The sequence below is a fragment of the Passer montanus genome, unplaced genomic scaffold (assembly GCF_014805655.1).
Source record: "Passer montanus isolate IOZ18808 unplaced genomic scaffold, ASM1480565v1 scaffold32, whole genome shotgun sequence".
Lineage (NCBI taxonomy): Eukaryota > Metazoa > Chordata > Aves > Passeriformes > Passeridae > Passer > Passer montanus.
Window position 1 is genome coordinate 9,979,790 of NW_024367930.1, and position 26,184 is coordinate 10,005,973.

The 26,184-nt window shown below is 33.8% G+C and overlaps 1 protein-coding gene across 1 annotated transcript in view; it reads right to left on the reverse strand.

Annotated features, from left to right (window-relative positions):
- ULK4 (unc-51 like kinase 4) overlaps positions 1-26,184 on the reverse strand; it is a 212,171-nt gene that overhangs the window by 131,973 nt on the left and 54,014 nt on the right. Inside the window, exons 22-29 of the mRNA XM_039715236.1 lie at positions 22,839-22,966; positions 15,513-15,646; positions 12,571-12,692; positions 12,200-12,256; positions 9,156-9,207; positions 8,971-9,065; positions 611-662; positions 367-511 (exon numbers count right to left, since the gene is read on the reverse strand). Of these exons, the coding sequence (XP_039571170.1) occupies positions 367-511; positions 611-662; positions 8,971-9,065; positions 9,156-9,207; positions 12,200-12,256; positions 12,571-12,692; positions 15,513-15,646; positions 22,839-22,966 (785 nt within the window). The remainder of the gene's footprint in view (positions 1-366; positions 512-610; positions 663-8,970; positions 9,066-9,155; positions 9,208-12,199; positions 12,257-12,570; positions 12,693-15,512; positions 15,647-22,838; positions 22,967-26,184) is intronic.

A 26,184-nucleotide genomic window follows, 5' to 3' on the forward strand; every position in this document is an offset into this window, starting at 1 on the left:
AAATAAAGGTACAATATCCAAAATAGACAAAAAAGATGTAGTTAGAATGTTCTGACTTTATTAGAAGAACAAAGAGAAGTATTTAAATCACAGCCCAAAAGCTAGAAGGAATCCTGTTTTGCTCCAAAAGTAGCCAGAGGCACAGTATCATAAATGAGTGTCACACAGAAGTTGTGTTTGTGTTGCATATGAAATCCAAAATGAACCTAGGAGGAGATGTTGGGCAAAGAACTCTGGCAGCAGTTAATTGCTATTCCCCTTTTGACTTAGTCATTTAAACATAGAAAGGATGGCTAAAACAAATATACTGTCAAAATGGCTTGCATATTGAGTTATTCCCCATTACAGGAGCAATATTATACTTACTGAGGAAGCAGTAAATCCCTAATGAGAGACAGAAGCTTGCTGTTTGAGTTGAGGCTCTCCCCTTTCTCCTCACCCATGACTTCGTGGCTTAAAAGCACTGATGTGGTTTCTGAGAGCAACCGCAAGCTGAAGAGTCTCCATTCCACTTGAAAATAAAGGTGCCAAGAATGTAACCACACTGAAAATTAATTTAAACAAACTGTGGAATTCATGGAAACTGTAGCTTATATGTCTTTATACTTACCATTCTGACTGTGGACCAAAGAAATAAGTGGTGGGACAATAGAGTCTTCAACCTAAAACAGAGAGTTAGAAAGATGTGGCTTAGATCATTCACAGAGGGAAAAGATAGAACAGAGATAGACTATCATCTATGTTTATTTTGCTGCTAGAGCCCTTAAACAAAGAGTTGAATAATCATGGAAATTCAGCCATAATCACTCTTATAAAGCCACCAAGTTAATCGTTCTCTGGTAAACTGCCATACAATTACAGACATTAATGTACTTTTATATAGAAAAACCAATAACTTGAATATAATTCATTGACAGGGACTTTTAATTTAAAGTACAGAATTCAGTGCAGATGTAAGATATTAAGAAAAAAGAGTATTAGAGTATCTTAATCCTGATGCTTTAATCTACAAACCAATCATTGAATAGAGTTCAGATCAAAACCAGAAAGGCATAGAATTAAAATACATCAGAAAAGATGTATTACCTCTAAGGAAATGTCCCTAAGCTTAATATAGAGTATTGAAAATATTTTGACTTCTTTTCAGTAATACACAGTTCTCCACTAAAATGTAAATTTACATTACCAAAGACTTGCATGATAAAAAATACAATCCAGTCAACTTTTTATAGTCCATGAGGGTATTATTACAAATCTATCATCTGTCACAGCACTAGTCAGCTTAGCTCCATTTGAAATCAACTGATGATAAACTAGGCTATGGCTCAGTTACAAAAATAGTGTATTATTAGTCTTCTCTATAAGAGAGTTTTTAATTCTTAAATCACTGTTAAAATATAATTTATTTAGACAGGTTTGGGTTTTGGGAAGAGGATGGATGGACAGCCTTGCAATTTTTAGGCATGTATCATGGATGCACACCTTGTCCTAGGATTTACTTACACAAAGAAAATTGCTGTGTAGATTCTCACTGCACTATGGACAGGATTTGGCATAACAAGACTGCGCTATAATTTCCCATGTGTTTTGTTTCAGTAATTAATATGAGAAGATAAAATTTCTGTAGATACATGCAGCTACTAATAAGAAACATCTATAGAAGTTGAAAGTACGTATGAAAAGGGTCAATAACTGATATCAGCCTCTAGCCAGCAATAACTGCAGTTAGCAACTATTTCACTGCTGGTTGGTGGATTGTTAAACCAATCTCTCACATTAAGGGACTCATTTACCTTAGCTTTTTTCATTTCTGAAAAAAACTACTACAAAATGCTTTTGTTACAGACTTTCAATAAAAAAAGTAAAAGGATTCTGCTTGAGGTAGGGAAGCCAAACTATTCTTGCAAGTACAAATAGCCTTTATACCTATATAGATAATGCTATATATCAGATGCAGTGACTTTTGTAACATTTCATAATTTTTAAATATTTCATTGTCTTTTTGGTTAAATAATAAAACTGCACTGCATTCCAACAACTCAATTAGTGCAGTCTTCTAAGCTGTTCTAAAAATGATAATGCATCAGCTATAACATACCAGTGAGGTAGGAAAAAAACCTGTGTATACTTGAGACCTTTCAGTCCAAGAAACCAGTTCAACTACTGCAAAGCTTCTCAAATGAAGAAGCACATGTGAGTGGCAAATTAAAGGTGTGAAACAGAAGAGAGGAAAAGAAGTAGCTCTCGATTATCTGAACCAACCTAGAGTCCCTGGATATTATGAAACACTCAACAGCAGGAGCATTGATTCAGACTTATACCAATTAAGATGACAGTATACAACAGTATACGATGCAATTTCAATTTCTAAAACTTAAAATCTTTTATCACTTTAATCTAGCATTAACAGTAGTCTTTCCACATTAGTGAATGTAGTTAATCCAGTCATAAGTCTTTCCTAAGATAAATATATTTTCAACTGTCATTGTAAAGAAGATTCTTTAGAGAATCTTTAAAGAAGATTCTTAAATGACTGTAGCAGCTTATTCTGAGCTTTTTCTAACACAAACCTCAGTTTTAGTAAACAAACTGTTTAGAAAGGAATTCTCCATAGAAGATGTTTGCCTCATGTCGGTTCAGTGTGGTGGGGAGATCAACTAAATGAAGAACTAATCCTATGGAAAATTATTTTATTATGTAAGAGCACATCAGAAAGCACATGCTGAAGGGGGAAGCATATATTAAACGTTAAATGAACCTTAAATTAGATACTTTCTAACTCCACAACCCTAATCTTCTCTGCATGCCATTTGGGTCACTGTTTTTCACTAATGTGTATATAAACTTGTAAACAATGTATGAACTTTGTATATGAGTACTGAGGTGAAATAATCTGAGGCGCAACAGTGCATAAAATATTTTTAACAAATTCACCAGTAAATTGCAAATGTGTCTGTCATTTATGTATAGAGAAAGATGGTACCAGTATTTTGGCACTAAAATAAATAGAAGAATATTCAAACAAGGACTTATTTCTTCATCTTTTGAATGGCTGCTGATATCAGAGTGGAATGAAATCTCCGTATATGCATGAAGATAAATCAGATACAGGGTTTTTTGTCTCAGTCTTTATCACTAAGATTGCTTAAGAAAAAAAGGAAATTAATTTTAAGTCTAAACAGACTAAATAGGTTGAATGTGATTATAGCTCTAGGTGAGTTCCCACCACCTTTTAAATAGCCTGACATTCAGTTCATTATACATCCCTAGCTGCACAAAACCACCACTGCATAATTTTGTAATGATGGCTGGCATTCCAAGGCAATGCTGCCTTCTACCATGGTGTCATCTACACAAAACAGCAATGAAATTCTAGAAACTTCCAAACACACTACATTCACATGTCCCAGCTACAATATATATGTACAGGACCAAAAAAACATAGGTCAAACCTGGTAATCCTGTTTCTGACAGCTGGAATGGAGTAGAAGAAGAGTATGAGAAATAAACCAAGCATAAAACACACATCTAGTTTCTAGAAAAGTACCTATTGAATTAAGAAACTTCCTAAGCTGATGTTGCATCTGTATTTTTGCGTTTACCCTTTTCTCCCATATCTTTGTCCCATCCTATCTTAAAGTTATTTATACTTTTATACTGTATTTATACTGTTAGCATGTGCAATACTAATAGCACTGCATTTTACACTTCAATTATGCCTTATGAAGGAATATCCTTGCTTATTTTTAGAGTAGCTAACTTGATACCCACATATTATTACTTTAAAAAAGCATGAATGATTATTTCCAATTCGTCTTTCCCATGCCATTCATGCCATAATACTACAGAGTATTTTGTTTCCAATATGAAGTTCTTTTGTATTCAGACCCTTCCTGCATGATCAAGCTGTACTTTTTCTTGATATACTTCATTCCCTTTGAGAGTGAATGACCACAACTGCATTCAGTATTTGAGACCTGAGTGCACCATGGCACAACATTTTCTGGTTTTTTGTCTCATCTTTCACTAGTCATTTCTAATAATCTAGTTGTCTTTCTGTTCACTGCTTAGTATAAAGCTATCATTTCCATAGAAAAATAATGCCAAAAAGACTTCCAGGAGTTACAAGTAGTTTAGAGTTTGACAGTGCATATGTACAGTAGAAATTACTTTCCCCATGTCCATTGCTTGTCATTTATCAGTATTGAATTGCATGTCATTATTTTCCTTTCAGTCAAATCTAAAACCCTTCTGCAACTTCTCTGTCAGTTTTAATTTTCACTACTGTGAATAATTTAGTGTCATCAGTCAGTTCTGTCGCCTTCCTATTCATTTCCTTTTCGGAATTAGCAGCACATTTTCCAACAAACCTTTCTAAGACTCCACTCTTAAAATACCTAAATTTTCAAAAACGGATCTCTATTCTCCACTCAGCAAATTTTAACTAGTTAGAAGTTGATTAGCTTGTGGGTAAGACGGTAGGGCCACTAATGAATTTTAAGTCTTTGGTGCATGACTTTTTCAAAACCTTTTCGGAAATACAAGTATTCTATCCAGAACCAGAACATCTGCCTCCATAATGTTGAGTAATTTCTGCAAAGAAAACTTGACTAGTGAGGTATGGGTATCACTGACAAGAGTCTGGCTCCATCTGCTTGACCCCCCCACCTCCCCCCTTTATATATTTTTACTCATTAATGAGGTCTCATCTCAATTGTCTTCTCCAGGCTGAACAGGTCCAACTCCCTCAGCTGTTCCTCATGAGAGATATGCTCCAACCCCAAATCACCTCTCTTCCTGCCTTCAAACTTCTCAAAGCATTTGCTCGAAGCACAGCACACTCCTCAGTGTTTTAATATCATCAGTAATCTCTCAAAATGTAACAGAAAAAATAACCTAATGCATGTTAGAATGGGTTGGGAAGAAAGATGACACTTCTGTAATTTTTTTTTAAAAGTCTTCAGAATCTTCATTGAGGATTTGGCTTTTTTCTTCTGGGAAAAGACAGAACTGATTGACTGACTCAATATGTCAATTAGTAGAGAATTGGTTTCATGAAGAAGTCTCATGTCATCTGGATTAGCTTAATAGACAGAAAGCCACATGCAGTATAGTATTTTAATCTACTTAAAAAGGAATGTGATTGAAAAACTTCTGTACAATATGTCCATATAGTCACATCCTACACTGACAAAATGAAGATGTCAGTGGTTAGATTAGAATAGCCTGTGGATGAAGAACACTGATGCTGAATCAAGAAAAAAACACTTCCAAAAGTTTCTAACCCTTGTGTTGTCATCTTTATTGAAACTAATAACTCCCATATTGTCAAACAGTAGGTTTCCCTGCCATATGACTTTTCCCTTGACTTCCCATCAAGCAACTCATCATGTTCTAGGTGCTTTCATTTTGGTCTGATTTTTAAAAGTAAGTTTTAAAACCTTGAGGAAGAGAATCACTGCTGACAACTCTGGCCTTAACCAGAGAAGAACTTTAATGTTTTGGGTAGATTATATGTGTAGTACACAGATTACTTCTGGGAGCTACTTGGAGTATAGAAAGGACTCCCACAGGAATCATCTGCCATCATGAGCTTCTTCACTCTTTTAAGTGCTCTGAATTTGCACATGTCCTTTTTTCAGGCAAATAAATGTACTTTAAACAAAATAGAAAAATGCAAATTATAGAGTCTGCACAAATCCTTCCAGTTAATTATATCTAAATCTTAACTGAAATTGGAAAATCAATATTATTATAATACTTAGTATCTGAATTTAGTAAGTATTTTCACATTTTAGGTAGGTGGAAGAAACAAGGAGTTGGACTTGTACCAGTTTGAGAAACTGAGGTTAATATTTCAGTCCAGTCTATACAGACTCTTCTTAATGATCTTCAACATCATATTTGCACACCTGAAAATCTGGTTTTGTAAAAATTTACCAAGTCACACTTACTGTTATTCTTTACTTTATATTTTGTAGAAATGCACACATCTGCATGCAAAATGAAATTACTGCTCACTGCTGGCTTTCATTTAAGCACTGTCAATTAATTTCCATTGACTTTATCACACTTTGCAATATGTAATACAGTCAGTCTCCACAGAAATTAATCTCCTCAATAATTGACTTCAGGTTGATGGTAATCAGAAATTTAACCACAAATACCCACAATTTATTTTATTTTCTTTGTTAAAAGTATGAATACAAAAGTAAATCAAACATGAACTAAAACCCAGAACAAGTAATTCTTCTCAAAGTGGGGATGAAACTGAGGTGCTGCTCTTAAATTCCTATTAGTTTAAACAATTTTCACTTTAGTTAAACTAAAAACAGAACTCAAATGAAAAACTTTCTGGTTCTGCTTGCTCATTACAGCCCCACTTTTTATTGCATTAATTAAATTTTATTAGAAATGCATTTAATTTCTGATTAGAGACTTTAAAGCAATGTCACAGTAAGAGTAGAAAAAAATTGCATCCTCTCAAGAAAGTTTTGGCCTTCACCCAGCTTCACTCCCTAAATTCCTGCTTGTAAACAACTTGGACTAAATGGGCAATCCAGGCTCATCCTTCCTAGCTCAGCCTAGGATTTCAAATTCACTCCAGTAAAAGAGTGTCCTATTAACCACTGTAATACTTAAATATTGATCTGGAAGATTGAACATGTCTTGCTTCAACATTTTAAAAAAGCATAACATTCTGCTGTGTGCTGGAATTTATATTCATAGATTCAAGTCATGCTCAGCCAGCAGCAATTAGAAGATATCCCTCGAGCAACAGCAATTCCAAAAATAGTCTGTATGCATCATAGAAGATGAAGTACCACTTTCCTCTAAAGTAATGTATGCTGTACATTCAAGTATAATTAGCACACTAGACTTCGTAAATAGTATTAAACTAATTACTGTTTGCACCACTAGTGGCAGATGTGGTTAGAGATTATTAATTACAATGGACAATTTCTTGAATTTAACATACAAAATGCAAGGCAATTTCTCCACTTTATTTTATGTCTGAATGACTATTTGCTGAGTGTCAAGAGGGCTCTTTTAAATTAGCAAGAACTGTTATTTATGAAAGTCAATGAGTGAAGTAACAGATTTTCTTAAAAAAAACAAAAAAGAAGAAAAAAAAAAGCTGTGCATTGACAAGGATACAATTTTATACCTAAACCAGGGAAACTACAAAAGTGGTATGTGTCAGAATTACTGGACAATCACTGGTCAGGAAGAAAGTTGTATCTCTAACTACATAACTGATATGTTGAGGTGGATTTTAAATAAACATCTAAAGCTTCCTATACATGAACTGAAGTAAACTGCTCCCCAGAAATCTAGATACTTTAAAACTCCCCTACTGTGACCCATGGGTTACCCAACAGAGACTAGGATAGTCTCTGGCTTCAGGAAAAAGTTCTGCTAAATGTGGAAATCGGCACAGGGGAAGAAGAGTTGTAAAGAGGAATTGTCTCTTCCAGAAAAATTCCCCAGACCATTTAAGTTGAAACAGGTAGAGGAATTTCATTTCATGCGCTGACACAAGGTATCACAATTTCAGTCAGTGCTGATGGACCCTCATAAAAAATGGTACATATATCTGTCAATATAAGACACACTGGTAACTCACAAAAGTAAAGCAATTATTTTTTAAAACAGAGGTGATTCTAGAAGGATACAGATATAGTAAGAATCAGGGTGACAGGCACGTAGGGAGATATCAGTAGGCATTCATACTTCACCTACACCTAACATTTAATTTCTAGGACATTGTTGCCATATTAAAGTAAATTGAACAGTACTATTTCCCCTCTGACTACTAATTGGTTAGATTTTTTTGCATAAGGATCATTTTCTTGAATACCACTCTTGTGAGCATTCATGAAAAAAATCCTATTAAACTTTTTAAAATTCCAATTCATATTTGGGATTCATTTTACTATTTTCACTTATTAAGACTTTATTATCTAAATCCTCAAATAACACACACACCAATTAGGATTCAACTTCTAAAACCATTTGATTTCTAAGATCACCCATTCTTACCTAGCACAATGCCTAACATCCTTCGTTCTTATTTATTTGCTGATGTCTTTCTTGATGTAAGTGCTATATTGAGTGTGTGCCCTTAACTTAATTCCAATACAAACACATAAGATTCAATTTGAATCAAATGGTCATCTCAGCAAATATTGTGGATTGTAATTTGGTGAAAGTTCGAACACAAAAAGGCATTGGAACAGGTTATGATGATTTGTCAAACCTTGATTTAACCATTCAGACCTCCAGATTTGCTGACAACCATTTTACAACTTAATTGTTCTGCCTTCAAATAGCTTAGCTCACATTATAATGTTTTAGCCAAGAACTTCAAAGAAAACAAAACTCAGTGATGTAAGAAGCTTACAGTATGCTTGATAATTCTAATGAAATTTTTAAGTAAGAAATCTGTTAGACTTAAAAAAGAAAGTAAACAAACAACAACAGAAAAACCCCAACACCATAATTGCTACTGACGACCTCATCAGTTGATATGATATAATATGATACGATATGACATGACATGATATGACATGATATGATATCTACTGGTATCTAGATAGAATAGGATCAATCCTCAGAGGTGTTGTTGTTAAAAGCATGTTTATGTAGAAAGCATAAATAGTGGTGGTAGTTTCACTAATATATAGCAACAAATTTTCATTGAAGTTGAAGAAACTCAGAATCAAGAACCACTATTTCTAAACTCTAAGTTTTTCACATTCTCCCTCTAATTTCTCAACTAAATACAGTAAATTGAATGTTTTGCTGCTTCTTTGAAAATTCTCTATAAACATTAAGCATTTTTCCTGTCAAATAGAACCACAATATATTTAAACCATATTTTAAACTCTTTCTAAATCTTCAAAATTTTTTATTTAAAATTGAATTAGGCTATCAGCCTGCAACTATTTAAATTGCCGTCAGACTTACAGTCACGCGATGGGTCATCAGCAAGCTGGGATGCTGTGTTACTGCTTCAAAGGTCAATAAAGTAGTCTTAATCAATTCTTCTGATGCAGCTTGCCCTGTTGGTAAAAGTAATCACATTCCTTCATAAAATTCAATGGTTAGAATATCTGTGTCTAAAAGTACTGCAATAACATAGGTTACCACACCTATTGCTCTATCCAGGATTGTTTCTCCTGAATCTATTGATCTGATGAACTCCTGCAAAAGAAGCAGCATTTATGTTAAAACACTTTGGGAAAAAATATTAAAAAGCATAATTACTGAATAATTACAACAAGAAATTATTTGAAAAACTGTGTAAATACAAAATATAATTGTACCTACATTTGGATAAACATTCATAATAATTAACTAAAACTGAAAGTACCAATGATCTAGATGCTATAATTTTGCAAGTCTCTAATGCTCTTAGAATCTTCAATGTGGAGTACAGTAAGGATTATTGCCCTGACTAGTATCAGAAATCATAACATTTCTAGCCTAAATAGACAGTAATTAAATGTTTTCACTGTTAACAGAAAACTGTAATTTCTTAGAAAACTTTGAACTACTTTGGCTGTGGCTATGTCAAAATAACTCACTAAAATGACCAAGGACCCTTCAGAAAATGCAATTTTCTGTTATTGTACCATCTTTTTGATCTCCATGCATACAATGCATGCTATGGATGCAGTTACACTCAGGAGAACATGCAAAAATGCATATATAACTTTCTATTATAAATTACCTAAATTAGTCATCATATTAAGGAACAGGATTAATAAAATATTAATAATTTGGATTAAGTAAATATTGTACAATTATACCCACTGTTCTTCTCTTTTCATTTTTATGCATAGCTGTTTATTTCATTGGATGCAAAAGATGTTGTTAAGACTTGTTAAGGAAGGAAAATTCTCAGCAGAATGTGTAGTATGCTCTTTTTTACTAATGTAAAATTAAGGAAAATGGCATTCTTGTATATTTCACTACCAATTACATTTTCCTTATTACATATTAAAATGGAAGAAGTTTCTACATATGTTATCTTTTTCACAATATGTAAGAAACATCTGAAGGATTCTTCTCTAATTAAAAAAAGAGAAACCAATTATATACTTCATTATTTAAAAGCACCTCAGAAAGAGTTATAAAAAATAAGTGCTTCTATAAAAAAAAGTTATCTTCTTGATAATTTGAAGAAAATTACTAGGTATTGTCTAACTTGATTTGGAAGGGAGCAAATAATTTTGTTTGCTCATTTTTAGACAGTTTTATACAACCATAGTCTCAAGACTGATTTGAAAACATCAAAATAGTTGGTGCAAATATTGTTCTGGCTACTAATGCTTATTGATTGTATATTAGAAACACAGGACAAAGATGTGTGATTTAAAGAAATGCAACTATCTGGGGTTTTTCAAGCAATGGAGAGAAATGGTGTATGTGCATATCGCTAGGAGTGAGTCTATGCCCTGCACACACCATCAGGAGCCTGCTATTAGCTGCGCCTTGTGGGCATGGCGTGTCCTCTGTGTACTTCTGTTCACAGCAGAAAACATGAAAGGACTGTCCTGACTCCCTCTCAATTTCTTTGCTCAACACTACTGAAAATTACAGTGATGATGGAAGTAACTTCAAAGCAGCATGAAAAAAAATTCTCAATGAACAACCACTACAGGAAAATAACTCTTCTTTTCTGTCCAGATCCCAAGCACACATCTTTCCACTCCGCATAATTTCTTACTGTTAAGAACAAGACTATTGAATAAATCAGGAAAAAAAGAACAAAATAAACAAAAATACTGCCTTGCTAATGTCTTAGGGGCCTCAGTTGTAGCACAGTATTTTGAAAAAGTACAGGGTAATGACTGAATGTCCCTTTATAGGTGTCAGTGGGAATGTTGCTAAACTCAAATTTCCAGAGTACGCTGTTACCTGATAGAATGGATAGTTACCCTTCCAGATGTAATTATATTAGTTATATAATAACACAGTTACATACAATGGATTAAAATTTTATATTAATTTTTCAGATATACTACTTTCCCTCCATTTTTCATGTACAAATTTAAACAGTGTATGTAAGTTCCTGAATTGCCTTTTTCAATGGAGACAGGACAAGACATAGGATACATTGAGTAATGTGCTCCTCCTTGATTTCAGAGGAAAGCTGTGCTATTATAACTAGCCTGACTTCCTCAGTCAGTAGTTCAAACAACCTGGAGTAACATCAAAAGAAAACTTTCATTGTACCTATACTGTTGACAGAAGAATTTCACCTTCTAGAAGGTTGATTGAAAACTACTAATAAATCTACTGCCTAGTTAGAAATGCTTCAAAGGGAGAAAGGGCTTTGTAATTCAACATCTACAGTTTCAATTTTTTTTTCATCATTCTAATGCTAATTTTTACACAAATATTTTAGTAGAGCTAAATTAAACCCCATTTTCTTGGAATAAAGAGTCAAAGGAGAAAGAGAACTTGAATCTAATTGTTTGTAGCAAACCATTTCTTCATGCTATTTGGAGATAAATACCTAGCTGTCATTTATGAACTCATGCACTTAAAAGTATTGGCTTAACTCTGATATGCAATTTAGAATATCCCTTTTTTCTCATTTAGCATAAACAATTGTTTTTATATGAGGAAATTATGTTAGAACTGTACTACTTCATTTCTCCTGTACTATCCAATGGCACAGCTAAAAAGTTTGTTTTCTATGGGTAATGTCAGAAACAGGTTGTAAATGTCAACATAAGTTCAGTATCTTAGCTCCATAGATTTCCATAAACTAAACACAGTTTAGAAGTACTGACAAGAAATAAAAGGTGACAAGAAGAAACAATACCTTAAATACAGATTAATTACAATTTCTCTTTCATTTCTGCTCATAAAATACTAGTAGGAAATTCCAGAGAGAATATTCTACGTAATTTAGAAATAAACTTTGTGATTCAGAAATAAAGCACACAGGAAATTCTCAGTTTATCAAATATGTACAGAGTTTCCCTTTGAATAAATAGATTACTACAGAAAATATTTTCTGATTATATAGAAAGTTTTGAATACAACCAAAGCTTAAAATATACATTCCGAATAAACTTCTCTCTCCAATTTAGAAATTTAATTTTATTTCATTAAAGTAACTTTCAAAATTTTATGCATAAGTATATCTTGTAAAAATATTTAACATGTATTTTATACTCACAAGTAAGATGCCATAGTTGAAAAGAAACTCCTTTGTGACTATCTGGGGACGAAATACCTATTTGAAATTAGCCAAAGAAAAAAAAATTACATTAAATGCACATCTTATGACCAGAAAAAGTAAAAAGTTGTTTCACATGTTAAGAAAAACAAAAAAAGAGGACAAAATATGCATTTGTTTCTGTCATTACCATTGTTACAGAATGCACATTTATCAAATGCTGCTTCATAGCTGGAATACTCATCAACAAATCTATACATTAACAAAACCTCTATTTTACTCATTCTGATCATGATTGACAGAAATCAGATTTTGGGAAACTGTAAGAGTTTGTCCTCTGTGTAACAAATCTTGGGGGAACAAGAATCTACCTGGGATGTCACAAGATGAAGCACTACAGGCATCATAGGAAGGCACATCTTCAGCTGTTTGGCCTGAACTGTTGATGGGTGCTTACGTCCAGAGACATTAGTTAGGGCACTGAGAATATCACCTACAGAAAACAGCATTTCAGGCTGATCCAACATAAAAACATCACTAAACAGCAAATGACATACAAAACATCTCTGTTCCAGTAGTCTCTGTTCACTCCTGTCTTCTCTGTCTGCCAGAAGTAGTGTTCATGATGAATCCAGCACTTCTTTCCTAGCTCTGTCTTCAACCAGAACAATTCCCTACTCTGGCTACAGGGACAGGCAGAGGTCATCTCTGGCAAAACAGTGAGGATAGAAGTATAAGGTAACTGTTGAAGTAAAGATAGAACTACCCCTTCTTGGCAGAGAGGACTTATACTGGCTAAATTATGTGGATGAAGTTCTATTTTCAGTGAAGTAAAAAGTGAAATTCTCATGGCTTTCAGTTAACCAAGAACTGAACGAACTAAGATTAGTGGGTGACATAATGCTGAAGCAGCATGTTTCCCCTGCAGCACAGTTCAGCAGGAAAAAAAAAACCCCAAACATCCTTCTCCACCAAGAAAAGAGATCCTTCTACCAGCTGTGCACACACACATCCTTATGCACTGATTTAACTGTGACACAAGTGACCTAAATCTACAGGAATTCTCATAAAAGAGATAACAACAGATCAATGAGAGAACTTAGGGGCCTCCATTACAAACCTCAGACAAAATTTTAGCTAACATAAGCTAACAAAATTTTAATGGCAATAGTGAAAATTATGCTTCAGACTCAGAAGAGACATATAAAAATCAAGGAACATTATGCTAACTTTGTGGAATGCTTCCTATTGTTTACAAAAAGCAAGACCTCTTCTGTGTGGAATAAAGAACAGAAGCAGCATGAGAAAAATTAGCTCATATAAAAAGAAGGAAAATTTTGTCCCTATAACCTGAAAATACCAATGCTGTCTTGAAAGACCACCTGTTATATTTTTTTTCCCCTAAAAAGATGGCTGCTCAAAACTGTAAAAGGGTATTCACATATATGTTAAACAAATAAAGAATGGTACTCCATATTTTATATGATTTTTCAGGCCAGAAATGGCCTTTCCTTTCACAGTAACTCAGAATTTAATCATGTTGAATAATATCAATGCTTTTATTCTGTTCCCATGGAGTTCAGTTTTCAATATAAGCAGAAATGATAGAGCCTAGCACTAAAGCAGGCCTTAAAGATTTGACTCATTCACTGGTAAAGAAAAGAAAGTGTTGCTTAAAACTCTTCAAATACATAAAACACAACACTTTTTTCATTAATACCTTTTGTTTTGAATTACACACAATCTTTTTTTAGTAACTGATTTAGTGAACAATTTCTCTTTCTATATTTTAAAGAATACATAACCATAACATTTGGCAATTTTGCATTTCATAAATAGATATGGCTATCTTTAATTTTAGCATGATCTAAACAATTTATATCTACTTCCTAAAAACAGGTAAAATATTATAAATGCAGAAATAAAATTACTTTCTTACTTACAACAACCAAAAACTTTTTAAATTAACCATAAGATTAAAGATTTATTTCTTTTGTTTAAATGTATCTTTAAGGTCAGTTTCTACAACTGGTTAATCTATTTGGTTTATAGCTACATCTGGTGGAAGAAGATGGGATCAGTAAGGAGCTTACATGAATACATATTAAAAAAGCAAGGTAGGATTAATTCTAAATTAACCGCTAAACTGCTTTTCACTGTCTCAATTTTCAAATCTATTTATTAGTCTTAGGTGCCCATAGCTCTCACTACCTCGAGCAGTACATGCTCCTTCATCATACAGCAATGAAAAGAAAAAGACTACTGACAAATATGGACAAATATAGAGATAGAACTTCAGGTTACAGAAAACAATCAATACACAGATCCAGCTTGGAAAAGAAAACAAAGTGTAGAAATTATGCCTGATATCAGTTCTCAAAAATGTATTCTAACTGTAAATCAATAGTAATTACATGTCTAAGCAATTGATGTATCATAATAGTAACTATGTATTTGAAACTTTCAGATTCTGAGGAAATATCAGTCTACTACATCAGTTGCATATAGTATACATAAACAATAAGAGGTGAATTTGTGCTTCAAACATTTATAGTCTGAGACTTCCATCCTGAAATATAGTCAATATGCAAACCTGATATTTAGTTAGAAAAAAAGGGATCAGGTGTTTTCAGCAAGGCAAAAATTTGCATTAGCAAAGGAAGTAAAGTTTCTTTTAAAATAGCAGCATGACATTTAGGTCTACTAACCTTTGCAGTACTACCATTACATTTTCAATATGCTAGTGATAATGTAGAAAAGATGAAAAATACATCAGGTATCATCTCATCAGAAAATAATTTTATGAAAATAAACCTTGTGCATGAGCAAATCGGTTTCAGGCATCTAAAACAACTGAAGTATCTAAGCTGAAATTTTCCAGAAATATTGCCTGTAGCAAATACTCAATATATAAATTTCAGTGTAAGCAATTAACATATACTCAGAGATACGCCCTGTTGCATCTCTCCCAGGCCTCTGCTTTATGGGTCAAATTTGCTCTTAGATTGCAAAACGTTTATAGATTTTACAATATCTTTAGAACATTGATAAGATTTCTTGTACCTCTGGGCTTCATTCCTGACTGAGCTGGTGAGGCTTACCATTCCACAAACACAAAACATTCATACAGGAAATCACGCATTCCTACAAAGTATCTGATCATGACATATCTAAAATATTTCAAGAAGCTGATATCATGCCATCTTTATGCATTCAGAAAATACAGTCTTTCTACCTGCATACATAAGGAGATACCTGTTTCTTGACAGAGTAAGCAAAGGTAAGATCTGTTTGGTTAACAAACTGAATTTACCTAGAATTCCTGGCAGCTCCTGCACAATGTGATAGATGAGAAGATCCAGGCATTTTGACAGGTATTCACTGCCACCTTGCTGCTCTTTTCCTGGCATGGTCTTTCTGCTGTCTCTTTCAATATACATCATGAGTCTACATTTAAACAAGTGCAAAACATTAACTCTCATACTAAAGAAAATAACACTATATCTCAAAAAAAACTATTGAACCAGACATTTCTGGTATCTGTGATTACAATGAAGATGATACATTAGTTTTGGCTCTGCAATTTTGTTGAAATTTTAGACTTTTCTGTTAATCAACTCTAAAACCAACACAAATTACTGAGTCAAGGAAAGAAACCCTTAAGCTACTTTAAGTAAGCACAACTCAACTAGTTTAAATGACTATGTGACATTAACATAAGGAGTGAATCTTTCTGCAAACTTAGAGAGAGACTAATTTTACAATCCACTTTATTTTGAAATAGGTAGTCAATATGTGCAATATAAGTGAAAGACTACAGACACTAATTTTCAACTCATAAGAATTCCAAAAGAAAGCATAATTAAAGTCAACGTAACAAGAGATCAATCTTTCAGTCCAGAAAAATCATACTACACAGATCACACTGCAGCCTATTAAAATGTAAGCACTAGTTGGAATAGCCATATTGAAAGAGATAAAAGCCCAAACTAGTCTTACATCCTGTCTCTAGAAATCTGGTGCTCATGATTTCTAAATACAAACTCAGTGCATGCATTCCAACTGGTAAGTACTCTGTGGTTGTGCCATTCTGAAGAATGACATTTCTTGCAGTGAAATGGTAACTGATTTATTAGCCACTGGCTAACTTACAAGACATTGCTTTAATAATACACCTGTAACAGAATGCTTCAGGCAAAATTTTAAAATGCTTATTTGAATAGACAGAAGGGCCAGACTTCCCTTTAGGGCCATACTATTGACATCTTTGTTTCACATTCGAACTCCCTCCGGGTCCTGTGCAAAGCACCATCAATCACTGGTGAGGGAAATCCATTATCTGGATTTTAAGTATGTACTTCAGTACTATCTTTTTAAATACCCTTCTGATAATCAATGCTCTTTTACAGAACTACAAAAATTACTTATTTACCTCAAGTGTTCATAACAAGGCTACTAGGAAATACATCCTTCTATCAAAAAGATTATATAGTCAACAAAGTAAAAACTACTTAAGAATATATTTTACAGGATTGTGTCTCTAAATAACACATGATTGAATACTGATTGAATAACATATGATTGAATACTGCACTCTTATCCTTCCTAACCTATTCTACAGAGACAAAAAGAGAACTCAAAAGACCCAGTGAGTAACTACTTTTCACTTGTGCAACAGCCCAGATGCAACACATTCAGCTGCTCTTCTCAGAGACCATGAGGACATCTTTAATTCTTTTAATGTCTGGAAATTGCATTATTTTACAGGAATTTTGATCTGTCTATTAGAAAAGAACTACGTAAAAATCTGACACTGTGCTACAAATAGAATTTTACTTTTATAAGCTTTACACTTTTTAATATAAAAATTTGAATGCTTTAAATAGAATGGACTTCTAGCCTTTCCAGACAACCAAGTAATTTTTATTCTAAAAATATTTAACTTTAAAAAAATGACAAAATATCAGAGCTTGAATTAATTTTTTTTAAAGAAAACACTTCCATGATTTAACAATCATCTGACTATATATGGAAACACACTTAGATCTGTTTGAGTTTTACTTAAAATGGGCCCAATAGACTTCAACATGAGTGGTTTTATTTCTTTGGGTGAAGGAGGTTCTTTTATTTTATAAAAGCATGTTCTATTACTTAATCACATTTGAGAAGGATACAAAGTAGGTTTATTTATTCTGAGAAAGATAAACGAGTTCTCTCCCTTATGTTGTTCTTCCTTTCACAAAATTGTCTTTCACATAGATTTTCTAAAAATATGCATAACTATTTTTTCCCTGATATTTCGGTTCAACTAAACATTGTATCAAGAAAGCCGTACAGATATAAATTCTGTAGGCAGTAAAGCATTAGCATCTCTATTTTCCTTTGACAAATTCCTCAGTCATACGTAGAACAATTCATCAGTTACTTTTATTCCCTGATGAATCTCAGTGTTCTCTCTAGTGGGCAAAACCAGGCCTATAGAAATACATTTATTCAATTCATTTAGTGGCACATTTGTCTTGCACTCAACAGTACATGATAAAATATGAAGATGTCAGTATAAATAAGCTAAATATGATGAGACCACTGTCTATGAAGCAAAGGTTTGGCTTAAAAAAAATTAAGTTCAAGTGTCTGTGTTGTAAGATATGGCCGTAAGTGAAATTTTACACTAAAAAAGCAAAACAACCCAAGTTTTCTGAAATAAAAAAAAAAAAAAAAAAAAAAAGTGAAAGAGTGGAGCCGAAAAGGGAAAATTCCAGAGTTAATGGTCTGGAGTAACAGGAAGGGGAATGAGGTCTATTACTTAAAAAAATAAGATCTGTTCTCATAACAGGATCATCAATATGAAGAAAAGACACTAAGTTCACAGAGAATGACAGACCTTCTGAAACTAAAGAAGGTCATGCATACTCTGAGGACATATACAGTCCATTTACCCCAAGAAATCAAAGACTATTTGTTAGTTTTATTTTTATTTATTATTGTTATTAGTCAATCTCTGCTAACAGAAAATGAGGAAGATTTAAAAAGATATTTAATATAGATACACTGTTTATTTTACAGAGATGTAATATCAGATGGCATATCATGCTAATAGATAGGTCAATCTCTACTTCTTGCCTTCCATCACTTTTTTCTATTTTTTAATTTGATACCAGCTTGCTGGGGGTTTTTTTTCTTTGAAATCACTGACTTACATCATTGTCCCCCCTGCCCTCCATTTCCATGTTTCCCCATCTGACTGAGCACCAAGCTTTTCAGTTCTTTTTGTCACTACCTTTCTAGATCAATCTTAAGACATATAAAGCAAACATGCTATGCTAGATGTTTTTTTTTTCCTTGGAATCACTGACTTAGATCATTGTTTCCTCCTGCCCTCCATTTCCATGTTTCCCCACCTGACTGAGCACTAAGCTTTTCAGTTCTTTTTGTCACTACTTTTCTAGATCAATCTTAAGACATATAAAGCAAACACGCTATGCTAGATGTGAGACTGTAGTAGGTTTCCAGGCAAAGCTTTTCCTTTCAGGGCACATATAAGATTTGAAAAGTTAATAAATATGGGATGTGGCCTCAGGAAACAGAGAAAGATTTTGCTCAGAGGTTATGCCATTATGCATGGTTACATTTCTGCAGAGTGAAATGTGTCAGGAATACTACCCTGTGGATGATGGACACTTCCACAAGGGTCCATCTCTGCACACAGTAGCAAACAAGAGGTTTGAATAAATTGTTTTAGGAGGAGAAGTTCAATCTCCAAGTCAGTCTCTGTTTACCTAAGAAATTCTTTGAAACCATCTAGATACAAAAAGAACAATTCAATTAGACTAATCAGAAATTACTGCTACCTCTGAAAAGGGTGAAATGAACAGCCTCAATAAAACTTCAGGATATCCCTTCCCTGAAGAACAGGTAGCATGCCTCTGCAAATCAAGGAGAAATGAAGGAGACTAGAAAACTCATTGTGATTAGCAAAATAAATTAATTTGCAGAGTGTAAGTAAACAAGTGCTACTTCAGTCTAAAGGGTCTCTAACTGTATCACATGTGGAAGAACTGTAATCGCCTACCATGGAACAGGTAGGAAAAAACAGGTGAATTGTCTCAATGTTGTGGAACAATGAATTCACTTCAAAATTACAAAATTACATTTCTTATATATATATATATATATATAAAAAATACTTTTCATCCACAGAACTAAAAACTTTTAGTTTAGAACTTTTACACAAGCAAAGCAAAACAAGGAATTCATTCACCACTTCCCATAGGCAGACAGGTATTCAGCCATCTCCAGGAACAAAGGGCTCCGTCACACGTAATGGTTACTTGGGAAGACAAGTGCCATCACTCCTAATGTCTTCCCTGCCATTCCTTTCTTCTTTCCCCCATGAGGCCATGTGGTATGGATATCCCTTTGATCAGTTGGGATCAGTTGTTTCTCCACTCTTATTTGGAATTATAAAGGTGCTTCCTTACTCTTTGAATAAGTAGAGACTTTTGAAAAGAAGTAGAAAAAGAAACTTGCAACCAGATTGTGTAAACTCAGCTAATCCATAGGCATTACAGGGACATGTATGGAGGACTGTGTGTACAAATACTCCAAAAGTGAATAGCAACTGCTGATATCATGGCCAAAGCCAATAGACTCTGTAAACAGTAAAAACAAATAGGCAGGTAGTCTTAAGATTGTATTCCAGGAATTAAGACTTGTAACACTGGATACTTCTCAAGTTCCCAGCCCTGAGGCATCATTATTGCTTGCAATAATAAGGGGTTTCAGCAAGTACCTACTTCTACTGCCTTTTATTTCCTGGTACCTGTGCACACACTGGAAGAAAAACACAGGGAAATCTATTTTGGTAACACCAGCAGAGCTAAAATAAGCTTTCCATTACCCCTCCCTTCCACTTCCTCTTTCCCTACTCCTTCCATTTTTCTTTCTCGCCCCTCTTTTCCCTGTCCCATGCCCTTTCCTCCTAATAAGATGAATGAAAACAGATTAAACTATTATTTTCCTCACATGGCACAGCATTTTCAGCTCCAAAACCACTTCCAAGGACAGATATCACAAAGGTTACCGGTGGGAACAGAATTTTATTGTCTGAATTATCAGTGAAAAAAATTTTCCTGATATCAAATCTAAATCTCCAATGGCACAACTTAAGATCATTTCCTCTTGTCCTATCACTCATTACTTGGAAAAAAAAAGACCAACCCCTGCCTAGCTACAGCCTCCTTTCAGGTGGTTACAAAGAGTGATAAGGTCACCCCTGAGCCTTCTTTCCTCCGGGCTAAACAACCTCAGTTCTCTCAGCTCCTCCTCATAAGACTTGCACTCCAAACCCTGCCCCAACTTTGCTGCCAAATAAAGGAAGAATTGCTCTCCAGAGCAAGGCCTTTGGGATGCTGGCCCTGAGGCAGTCCCCATGCTCATGAGGCCCAGGGGGCTGTTTTCAGCACAAACAGCCTCATAGCAGTTGCCATGAAGAAAATTAACACTAACTCAGCCAAAACCAGTGTAATTACCAAAGTAAACAAAAGCATTTTTCAGTGCAGTGTTGCCATGAAACAGTTATTATTGTTTTATCATCTGCATCATTCTTTAAGTGATGCACACTGAAAAATTGCCTTATATTGATTATAATTATCATAAACAGATTTTATCATCCAAAGCAATATAAATCCTATTACAGGCTTTAGCTGCAGCTGCTTAAGACAAACTCTTTACCAGGAATTATGTACATTTTACTACAGGCTCTTTATATTTCTCAAATCAAACATCTCCAGAAGGAGAAGTCATGTATATCAAATATTTTCAATAGATTTCTGCTTCCTGTGCTAGCAATATAGAATTTTTGAGTCTTAATTTTGAAGAAACTTCTCTGTCAGATAACTGAAGACATCTAAATAAATTCCATACTATATGTCAATGAGTATCCAGTATCTCTGCTGTGTTCAAGATTATTCCAGAGTTATACAGTGATGTTATGAATGCAACTATCCCCAGATTTAATGGGTCACTTCTCCTCTCTGTAGCTATCTTACCTTCTGGATGTAAGAGAAAGGTTTTAAATTATCTATACTGACATGAGAAATGCTGTTCACTAAAGAAAAATAATAAAGAAAACTCAGCAAATGAAGAAAAACACTTTATCAGCTCAATAAAGCTGCTATAAGGCTTGCCTATTGTTTTACCTAATGTATTACATGTATTGGTGTCTAATCAGCCCTGTCTGGAGTGTGACAATAAAACAGCAGGATAAAGCCAAAAGTCATAATACAAAATCATATTCCAAATTCACAACACATTCTCTTCAAAAAGATAGCTGGTTGGAAAGCATTATAAATCAAGAAAATCACGGAAGTTGTTATTATTATTATTCTCCTTCACATAGTATCTTAGGTATATATATAAACAAGCAGTAACTGTCTGTGCAGGGTATCTGTCAGACTTTTCCCCAAACACACAGGAGAGTCCTATGTGGTACATCGGGCACATGAATAGCAGGAGTTACTAAAAATGTAACCATTCAAAAAGTCGCTTACAAATCATTAGGGGCATTTTTCACTAACCAGAACACATAATCTGATAGAACGTTTCTGGAAGTGTAAAAAGGTACACATGGAAAAGCCCTTGGATTCTGTACTTATTCTCCATGATTCTACAAATACTGGCATACCTACAGCTTTGCAAGTGGTGGAACAGATGTATAATGCTATCACCCCACAAGGTGTTCTCTCACAGTGGCTTCATGGTGTAACTCATCTGCCCCTTCCTTTAACCCCAATGTATGCACCCTAATTCTTCTCAAACATGAATATAAGATATGTTATATTTGCTATAGATATAGTTAGATTTACAGCTACCCACAAGCTTCATCCTTTTTTACTTTCAGTTTCAAACCTGCTCTATTTCAATATTGTAAAAACTACATTTACACTTCATTTTACTCTTCTTCTTACAGAACAGTAGAAGATATAAATCCCAACTAAAATTTCGTTAATCCTACTTCTCCGATCACATTGAAACATGGTGACAATTCATATTTTAATTTGCTCCTCTTTGATACATGAATGCTTCAGTCCCAACAGAAGACAAAAAAAATCAAATAACAGTTCCCTGGTGATTCAGTAATTTATGGCAAAGAGTTCTAAAACATGGCAGAATTAAATACTTCATGTAAAAGTCACAGGAACTTATTGGTCATTATGTAAATCACTCCCACAACACATATGGCTAAAAAACATTATTTTACCTTGAAAGTCACTATCTGGAAGAGATTATGAACTATACCAAACCCCAAGATGAGGAAGGTACATAGCAGAACTTTTTATTTTGCTTTCCCACCATACCAACAATTCACTGTTGCAGTATATCTTTTGCCCCACACAAAAATGCAAATGCTCACTGGGACCACGAGTTAATTTAAAAGACGTTCTCCTTGCAAGACAATGATTTCCCCTTGTGAATAACTGTCACCTGATGATCCAGACAAAATAATCTCATGAATAAAAGGATTACTATTACACACAAAACAATTAAATTCTAAAACACTGGCTCAAAAATACCACACATTTTCAAGTATTTCAGGTATAACTTTAATATCTTTGATTATCTTCCATTATCACCTTACCTTGTTTGACAACTGAGGAGCAACATCTCCCTGTTATTAATTAAAACTTGTAGCAAGACCAGAAAGGCTTTTGCTCGAATAAAAGTTGAAGGACTTTCAAGTAGACGAGTAATTGTAGTCACAAAATCCTTGGTGGAAATAAACACAAAGACATTAAGGTTACTTGCACTGTATCGTAAGACTGTATACACTTAGAAGTTTGCTCATTTTCATGTCACTCATAGGAAAAAAAATCCATAAAACACTAACAAATAAATTCAAGACTGTTCAAGACTGGCCAAGTGTTAAGCTGTTTTGAACATCTTCATAAGTGATAAAGTAAAATTAAACACTATTTAATGTATTACATCCAAAATAGTGTGAAATCAATTACAAAAGATTATAAAATTTATATTTTTAAAGGGCTTACCATAAGCATAAACAGGATATTTTAATACATTTATTTTAAAACAAAGCTGAATTATTTTCAGAATACATATGTATTTAAGCACAAATATTATTAGATTTTCTAGCTATTCATTCCCTTACATGAAGGAATATTAAAAACTACACCTTAGTTAGATAAAATCTTATCTACATCAGATACCAAATTTTATACCAGATGCTCCAAATAGATGGTAAAATTGTTTCCACCTTCTCTGATTGTTCTTATCTAATCTAGTATTATTTTGAGTTCAGAAAGTGAACAACAACTTTTGAAGGAAAAAATAAAATTAGGACTTGAAAAGAAAGAAGGATAAACAAAATCAGAACTAAAAACTAAATTGGAATTTACAAACTGTGTCAACTGGTTCTATGCAAAAATTCTCAAGGCAGTGACACTATAGGATACAGGACTACTGTATGCATGTTATATACAAAGTAAAAATTCTGCTGTGTGATGCGCGTTTAACATAGATATTACTGTCCAAATTCCTCATTTGCTGACTGAATAATTGCAAATCAACACTGATTGTAATTTATTAGAGACATCCTTGGCAACAACTAACTATACATCTTTACCAAGAATGGAAAAAGAGCAGCAGTATAAGAGTTGTCCAAGAAACCATCAGATTTTATTCTGACACAACTTTAACCCTGTCTTCAAAAGCAGTGGTCATTCAGGAATTACAGAAACCCCAGAAAAAACAAACTGCTATTAATTATTCTAGAACTGTCCTGCTGTACTTCATAATTTACTTCATAAATAGAAGAATTTCTCAGTCTTGGAATTTAAAAGTTTACTGCTTTAAACACTTCAACAGCTCACAGACCACTGCTTGTAGCTCCTCCAGTAGGAACTTGCAGCAGTCAAGTTCTTAAATTACAATCTAATAAATGAAAAGGCTGAATTTTAATTAAGGTTTGGTTTTTCAAGGTTTTTTTTTTTTTAGTTGGAAAAACAAAGCAACAGCAACAACAAAGTTTTTATATTCAGAAATCCCATAAAACCTCAAACATAGTCAAAGAGTTTATATAATGTAACAATGACTGTGCGAGCATAAATGGACTTGATAGACCATGCACAAGGACACCACGACAAAGACACACGCAATTACAAGCCAAAGCACATCTATTTTTAGTCCTCATACTCTGGAAAGCAAGACTATCTCAATGCTACCTGGGTTAACCCATGTTAACATAGGTTAAGACAATTAAAATTAGTTACATCAGACTTATCTGGGAATGTTCTAATAATCTGGTTTAAGAAATAAATGTGGCCTGTTGGAATTTGCTTTTCTGGCTGGTTTGAGGACTGCAAAACTGCAAAAGTTTATCCAAAGAAAACTTTAAGCACATCTTTGCTGACCTGCAGGACTTAGTGTATCAGAAAAGCCAAAAATCACTCAAATACTGCCAAATACATTATTTATCATTTCTCTGTTCTATATTTCCTCCTTCCCCTACAAATGTTTGATGTATCCATGGAGACTCCACAGGACAGGACAATCTTTTCATTTCAAGTGAACACACTGCAACAAGATTATGGCTTTATATTGGATAGAGAGTAATACTGCAAAGCAAGTTTAAAACAAAAGCAATGATGTTTTTGAATTGGCTACACAACAGGAAAACAGCTAGACCACTATCTCACTATACAAGAACAGAAATTACAATAGCAAACATTTGTTAGATTGCTATGTATTTTCAAATTTCCCTTCAATGATTTGCAAATATCTGCGTATTATAAGTTTACAGTTACAATGATTTTGTTAAAGATATCTTTTCATTCATTCTTAGTGATATTGACAAAACTATCTACAGTGGTAATTACTTGTCCACATTCAGGTAAAAGATAAAGAATTGAAAACTGTTACTGAAACGTGAGAACAATGCTTAGAATGTATTTACAATGCAGTTGTGACAATATTTTGCTGTAAGTATTTGAGTTATTTTACTTATGACTAGTTGAGGAAGAAAGAAACCAAATAAAAACCACCCTGCCACATTATCTGACCTTTGGAAGACCTAATTGCATTCAAAAAGCTATGACTGATTTTCACTAATCCAAAGGTGAATCTTGACAGCCAGATGAAAGTAATTGGCAGTGGAGTTTTTTTTAATCTACTGCTATAATGTGTTCAAGATTCTTGCTTTTGAGTTCTTTTTCCATGTTTTATTTTAAAAACATATTTTCAACTATTTTGTTTCCAAAACAGGAAACTAAAAGTCTCGGTATCAGAGAGGTACAAAACCCAGACCCTTCTGGCTATTGTAGTTCTCTGAAGTTTTGTATTAGTGTAGATGATCACAGAACTGCAATTCTGGCTTTTGTTTCGTACCTACTGTTTTTTACTGGTTTTTACTACTGTTCTTGAAGACTGAAGAAAACAAGGGCAGTCCTAATTCTTAGAACCTAAGGGTGTTTCCAGATAACATACACAAAGCTAAATTATCTCTATCTTGAATTTATATCTTTAAGTATCTTTTAATATGTTGCTTGTGCCTATATTAAACAGAGTCACTTCTTTGTCACTACCTTCTGTGTGACACTGAGGTCCTTCTGCCTCTTAAGCTGAGCTACACAAGAATTTTACAGAATGCAAAATAATCTGTAGGCCAACAGTACTCACTCTTCCCTTCTCTCATTAAGAGGGACTTGGGCACCATGAGCATGAAATATTGCAAAATGCATAGACTATTAAATTTGGTTTTTCAGAGCTAAAATAACATCACTCCATGTGATGTGATAGCACCTGGAAATTCAATACAGGAGCATGTTTGCATTTTTAGATTCTATTCAAGAAAAACAGAAATTTAGTTTCAGCTTCCAAAATCCTACAATCTAATTTCCAGATCACAGAACATTCTGAGTTGGAAGTGATCATCAAGTCCAACTCCTAAGTGAATGGCTCACACAAGGATC